The 7,538-nt window shown below is 35.6% G+C and overlaps 1 protein-coding gene across 1 annotated transcript; it reads right to left on the reverse strand.

The window, feature by feature from the left end:
* Nucleotides 1-311: 311 nt before the first annotated feature.
* LOC113248370 (ras-related protein Rab-9A-like) lies at nt 312-5,006 on the reverse strand. The gene has a single exon (XM_026489771.4). The coding sequence runs from the start codon at nt 1,195-1,197 to the stop codon at nt 592-594; it is 606 nt and encodes a 201-aa protein (XP_026345556.1). The 5' UTR covers nt 1,198-5,006; the 3' UTR covers nt 312-591.
* Between the last annotated feature and the right edge of the window lie 2,532 nt (nt 5,007-7,538).

The raw sequence follows: 7,538 nt of genomic DNA on the forward strand, positions 1-7,538 counted from the left end.
ATGTTGATGAGCATCTGTTCTTCACCTTGATTTATTTTGGGCATCTGTTAGCAACACATGTCCTAAGGTGTCAGGAAAGCCTAAGAGGTTATTTGTTTTGGTCTGAGTACACTCAAAAAGTTCTCCATATAAATTGATAATTGCTTCTTTGTACTGTACCATTTTCCTTATGAAAGTTTTCAGAAGAACACTCTACTTTTGGATAGCGGGAGAAACTTAAATATATAGTTTTCAATTTTCTAAAGAGAAAAGCAGCCCAGCTATAACTTTAAGAATAATGCAGTGTTTCACTTTAACTATAATTAAAGTATTGATCATCTGATTTATTAGCTCTGTAACGTACACATTTAAATTAAACGTTATTAGACAACCATTACAATTTATAAATGTAAGGTGCCACTACTGAGTAAATTGATTCTTCCACGAGTGGATGTGTCCCTTCTCCCACCCACTAACAAAGCAGCAATGTGGTTAGTTTAATTTTATGAGTAGATGATGCATTGCTGCAAATGCTAATTCTCTTCTCTACCCTGTGTCTTTTTTGTGTATGTGTGTAAGTTGGTTAGATCGCATAGGCAACCTCTCTAACGATCAACAGCAAGATGAGCTAGGCTTGGGCTTTCGGTGCAGACTGACTGTGTCTGTCTGAATCAGGTGATCTGACCTATCCTCAGTAGCAAGCACTCTTCGAACTGCTTCCTCAAAGGCCACTGCGACATTTGTGGCATCTTTTGCACTTGTTTCAAAGTAAGGATAGTCGCTGTTGTCCCTGCACCAGGCTTGGGCTTCTTCTGTAGACACCTGACGTTCAGTTATGTCAATCTTGTTGCCCAAAATCACGAAAGGAAAGCTTTCGGGCTCTTTCACATCTGCGCAATATATGAATTCTTTCTTCCAGTTACTCAAGTTCTGGAAGGTCTGAGAATCATGGACACTAAAAGTGAGCAGGCAACAGTCAGAACCTCTGTAAAACGGCGTCCTCAGGCTTCTGAATCGCTCTTGACCGGCTGTGTCCCAAATCTGCATGGTAACAAAATGTCCATCCACCTCCAAATCTTTATTTAAAAATTCCACACCTATTGTATGGAAGAGCTGGGTATCAAACTTATTGGTCGCATATCTGTTCATTAGAGAGCTCTTCCCAACTCCACCATCTCCAAGGAGAATTACTTTAAAAAGTGATGGTTTTCCTGCCATTGTTATTCATAAGATCTTTGACTATAGAACCCTGCAAAATAAAAAGTTACCATTATGTTCATCTACAGACACTATCCCGTGACTATAAGAATTTAAATCAATATACGTAGCCCAATTTATTGCTGCATAGGGAATACCTGGTAACAAAAGCTGTCATTTACTCATCACTGAATTATGTGCTACAAACAATCCTACCATAACTCCCTAAAACAACTAATGAGGGATTATTCTTCCCTTTCATTAGGTCACAGTTTACTGTGAAGCTGATTTTTAAGTCCAAGTTTGGCCCCAGAGACTTTGCTCTTAACCATTACCGTCTAATGATAATCACCTGCCTACTTATAAATAAGTCCATTTATAATGGACTAAAGAGAAAGAATTACTTTCTGCACCAATTTCAAACAGACCATCTATTATTGTCATTGTTTGCCTAACATACCAAGGATTTTCTTTACTCTTTCCCACTTTCTCTGTTAAAATGATGCCACCAAAAGGACCAAGAAAGCAACACACAAAAGCGGATTGATACAGCGGGACAAAACACCAATCACTGAGTAAACAAACCTTATTCTCTTCATTAGAAATGTTAATTTGAATTTCCTAAAATTAATCTCAGCAGCAGTACAGTCTATGATAGTCTATCCATAAAATCCATTATGGCAACTCCTACTTTTAGCAAAAATTAACTTCTGCCATTATTTGTATGTTTTGAAGCAGAACAGAATAAACCTTAAAAGAAAACTTAATCTATATATAGTTTTGCAGGCTAGTCCTAAGGCAAAATTAAAACTTCCCACACTACAGGAACCAGGCTGTGTGAAACGGGATTATATCTGCTTACACATTAATACAAACAGCTCTAAATGCTGGTGAGAACTTTGATGCTTCTTATGGCTGTTTCTTAAGGTACTTTGAAAGAAACTCACACTTTCTGAATAAAGAGAATTAACAATGAATGAACAAAAAAATTAATCCTAGCATATTAAGCAATTATAAATTTATGACAAATTGTTTCCTCCATAATCCTTTACTCCTCTCCAGTTTTTTGGACTCAAATTATATTACTTAATCTGCAAATATCTCAGCAGTAAGAAGTTTTAAGTATATTAAATTTTATAAAACAAAAGACCTGTCAGAGCTTTAGAAGTTTGTATAATTAAGTAAATGCCCTACCACAGCAATATCAAACTCAATTGGCACTAGCCACATGTAGGTATTGAGTGCTTAACATGTGGCTATAGGGATGAAGGAATGAACCTTAAATTTTATTTAATTTTAACTACGTTTAAATTGCTACATTCTAAGAGCCAAAAGTTGTACTGGACTGCATGGTCCTGGAGGAAACTTGTAATTAACATGAAAGTAGTTAATGATGAATGAGAGCAGATGTTGAGTATTGGAATGGTAAAAGGTAAACGGATATTAATAATAATTATTATACTGACTAGTATGAATTTGCATATTCCCTGTGGTAAACATATGATTACATTAAAATGTGATGTTCGAACCACTATATACTGGGTATGTGAATCCCTGTAATGTAACTGAGCATTTTCTATAATATAAAATAATTATTCATTCCAACTACGTGCTATACCATTGTGGAAAAAACTTGTAGCAACCTCTCATTAGATAGAAGTCAACTTAACAAGAAAATATGACTAAAAATAATGGAACATACCTTAGACCTTTATTTAACTCTCATTATATCAGTTCTTTGAAATAACTGCTACAGTAATTAGTACTCTGATTAATACACTTAAAGCTGTGCAAGAGTAATTGAAGTGTATACGTCTAGAAGGTCATATTAATGTTTTTTTACATTGTCTGTCTTTTATGATGTCTTGGCACCTTAAAAATATTTCTGAACAGCAAAAGACTTTCCAGCCACCCTCACTCCTTGAGATAGCAAACAACTCCGCGAAGAGCAAGTCTTTCATGACCAAATCAACAAATCCCACAATCCAACCACTTCCTTTATCTACCTCTCACAGACTAAGCCAAACTTTCTCCTGCCCTAGATCACTTCAGGGACCCTATAACTAGGGACCACTACTTTAACTCAAAGCCTGCCAGAATTATTCAATTATTCAATTATTCAATCTTAAATTGTTACTGTGAAGTACTTTGCCTCTCCATGGAAACCCAAATTACGGCTGTGATCTAGGATTTGTTTCACTCCTTTTTGTCTCCTGGCCTATAGCGTATGGGTCACCTTCCTCTCATGAAATATAGCAGTAAAGGTTTTCTTCAATGACAATGACATCTGTGTTGTCACTCAATCTCCTCATAAATGCAAATCCTGCTGATACAAATAAGAAAAAGCTTTCTCAATTTTAAATATATTGCTCCATTCAATGGCAGGACATAATAAATGGGAGAAAGGAAGTCAAAAGTTCAACTCCTTAATTTGCTGACATATTTTATTTTGTTTAATTCTTTTGATTCTTGATTATAGAACTTCAAGTTTTCGAAGATAGAAGACCAAAACCAAAAGAATGAAACTATTTTAACATAAACTATTGTTGTCCCTCCTTTAAAACTCTCCTTCATAGATTGAGGACCAAGCCTTCTTTTCAGTGAAGACATCTGGATCTCACTGACATTACCAGCCTAACTCTGGCTGCTTCCATTTGAAACTGCATTTCAGAATAACTAATGCAAATTCAGTTCTATTGCCTAACCATTATTTCCCTTGCTTCAGCTTTAGTGTATGCTAATCTTGTAGTTGTTTTTTTTTTTAAAGATTTTTATTTATTTATTCGACAGAGACAGAGACAGCCAGCGAGAGAGGGAACACAAGCAGGGGGAGTGGGAGAGGAAGAAGCAGGCTCCCAGCGGAGGAGCCTGATGTGGGGCTCGATCCCATAATGCCGAGATCACGCTCTGAGCTGAAGGCAGACGCTTAACTGCTATGCCACCCAGGCGCCCCTAATCTTGTAGTTTGTTATACCTTGCCCACTTCACCTAATTAAATGGTTATTACTTTGGAATTCATCATTATTTTAATTACTTCTCAGACCTCCTCCTCAACGTTCTATACTCCTCAGTGTTGTTATACACAATTTTAAAAATACATAATCACAAAACCTTAATGTTTTGTTACGGAAGTACAAAATATGTATGTTACTCGAGTCTAGTATTTATCCCAGTATTTTTTAAGTTGATAGACTTCCACACAGTTCCCCTATTACTAACATTTTTTCATCAGTGTGGTCCATTTGTTGCAATTAATGAGCCAGTAATTTTGACACACTGTTTTAAAAGCCCATAGCTTACATTAGATTTCATTCTTTCTGTTTTCTTAAGAGTTTTAGTGATGCATAATCTGACAGAAGCATAACCAAAGCATCATACACAGTTTTACTGTCCTAAACAATCCCCATCTAATCATTCTTCTCTTCCTGAATCTGTGGAAATCACTGATCGTTTTACTGTTTTTAAAGTTTTGTAATCTCAAGAACTGCATATAGTTAAAATCATATACCATGTTTTGAAGCCTTTTCAAAATGGTTTCTTTCATTCGACAATATTTGTTTTAACATTCCACCATGTTTTTCATGGGTTATTAATATCTCCTCTATGTTTTATACTTTATAACATTGCCATGTGTCAATGTGCCAACTTATCTATTCACCTACCAAAGGACATCTTTTGTATATTTTGCTATATTTGTATCTATTTCATTTTTGAAAGATTTATGTAGAAAGAGAAAGAGGAGGGACCGAGTGAAAGGGAGAGAGAATCCCAAGACTACTCCATGCTGAGCACAGAGCCCAACAGAGGGCTAAAACCCCCAGAACTCCGACCTCATTACCTGAGCCGAAATCAAGCATTACACTCTCAAACAACTTAGCCACCCAGGCTCCTTCCGATTTCATTTTTTAATGTAATATAAAAAAAGTGTTTGTTGATGCTCTAAAATTTTACACATGTTTAATCACATGATATATACTAAAAAGACAGTTTTATTTCCTCCTTCCCAACCTTTATTTTTATTTCCCTTTTCTTGCTAATTTACATATGGTAGGATGTCTAGCAGTGTACTGTTTAACATACATGGTGAGAACATGTTTGCCCTATACCTGATCTCACCTGTAGGATTTTTGTAGATGGTCTTTATCAATTGAGGAAGTTTCCCTTTATTCCTAGTTTACCTAGCATTTTTATCATGGTTGGATGTTGGATTTTGTCAAATGCTTTTAGAGTAGTGCTGGCCTTAGAGAATGAGTTAAGAAATACTAATTCTTTTTTTTTTTTTTTAAGATTTTTTTTATTTTTATTTATTTGACAGAGAGAGAGACAGCCAGCGAGAGAGGGAACACAAGCAGGGGGAGTGGGAGAGGAAGAAGCAGGCTCATAGCGGAGGAGCCTGATGTGGGGCTTGATCCCAGAACGCTGGGATCACGCTCTGAGCCGAAGGCAGATGCTCAACCGCTGTGCCACCCAGGCGCCCCAAGAAATACTAATTCTAATTCTGTTTTCTGGAAGAGATTGAAGAGAATGGGCATAATTTCTACATTTCGTACAGAATGGGTATAATTTCTATATTAACTGTTTGGTAGAATTCACTACCAGGGGACTCAACTGGGCCTGATGCTTTATGTTTTAAAAGGTTATAAATTATTGATAAATTTATTGAATAAATATAGAACTACTCAGATTTTTCCTGTGAGATTTAATGGACTGTGTCTTTCAAGGAATTGGTCTATTTCACCTACATTATCAAATCTATATGGAATTGTTCAGAGTATTTCTTTAATATCCTTTTACTATCCAGATATCAGTAGTATGGCCCTCTTTTATTACTGACATTAGTAATTGGTGTCTTTTCTCTTTTTTCCATGATCCACTAGGCTAGAGTTTTCAATTTCATTTGAATTCACTGATATTTTTAAAACACTTATTTTTGTTATCATTGATTTTCTCTACTGACATGGTTTCAGTTCTGTTATTTTCCACTTCAGTTTTTATAAATCTTTTCTTCTGACTTAATTTTCTCTTCTTTTTCAAATGGAGGTTTGTTTTGCTGTTTTCACATCTTTGTTTCTAATGTATATATTCAGTGCTATAAATCTTCCCATAAGCACTGTTTTCACTGCATCCACAGAAATTTATAAGCTGTCTTTTCATTTTCACTTAGTTCTAAATGTTTTTCTTCTCATGAGACTTCTTTGACCCATCAGTTATCTAGACTTGTGTTATCTGAGCTCCAACTTTACTGGAATTTTCCAGCTATCCTTCTGTTATTGATTTCCAGTTTAGTTACACTGTGCTGTTGGGATATGGTCTGTATGATTTCTATTCTTTTAAAAATTTTTGTGAAAGTCTATTTTAGGCCCATAATTTGATCTATTTTGGCAAACATTGTATGTGAACTTGATAATATGTATTCTGCTGCTGCTGTTGGATAAGATATTCTTTAAGGTCAGGGGCGCCTGGGTGGCTCAGTCGTTAGGCATCTGCCTTCGGCTCAGGGCATGATCCCAGCGTTCCGGGATCGAGCCCCACATCAGGCTCCTCTGCTGGGAGCCTGCTTCTTCCTCTCCCACTCCCCCTGCTTGTGTTCCCTCTCTCGCTGGCTGTCTCTATCTCTGTCAAATAAATAAATAAAATCTTTTTTTTAAAAAAAAAGATATTCTTTAAGGTCAGGTACATCAAGTTGACAAATAAGACTATTCAGTTCAAACTTGTGCAACTAGATCTGTCAATTACTGCTGGAAAGGACTAAAGTGTCCAACTATAATAATGGATTAATCTATTTCTTACTCAGTTCTATCACCTTTTTATCTCATGCATCTCAAGGCTTTGTAAGGTAACAAATTTATTAAGGGCGATTATGTCTTAGAAAAATAACTCCCTTATCTTGATGTAATAATGCCTTTCTTTATGCCTGGTATTTATTCTTGTGAAGTTTATTTTGTCTAAAACATAGTTACACACACACTATCCCTAGATTAGTTTTAGCATATGATATATTTCTCCTTCTCTTTATCTTTCATTAATCTGTCTCTATATTCAAAGTGGGACTCTTATACACAACGCATAGTTAGATCTTATTTTTGTATTCACTCAGAATCTCAGTCTCTTATTGATATATTCAGAGCTATTACATTTAAAGTGATTTCTGAAATAACTAGATTAGTATCTACCAAATTTGTAGCTGTTTTGTATTCACTGGCATTGTTCTTTTTTGTCTCCCACTCCTTCTGCCTTCTCTGCTCTTATTAGGAATTTTGTATGACTTGTCTTCCTCTCTCATATCATTACATTCTTTTGAATTTTAATTTTTTTTTTTACTGATTAGCTTAGAGTCTGCACTATACATTTACAGGCAATCT

This window comes from Ursus arctos, chromosome Y, assembly GCF_023065955.2.
Source record: "Ursus arctos isolate Adak ecotype North America chromosome Y, UrsArc2.0, whole genome shotgun sequence".
Classification (NCBI taxonomy): domain Eukaryota; kingdom Metazoa; phylum Chordata; class Mammalia; order Carnivora; family Ursidae; genus Ursus; species Ursus arctos.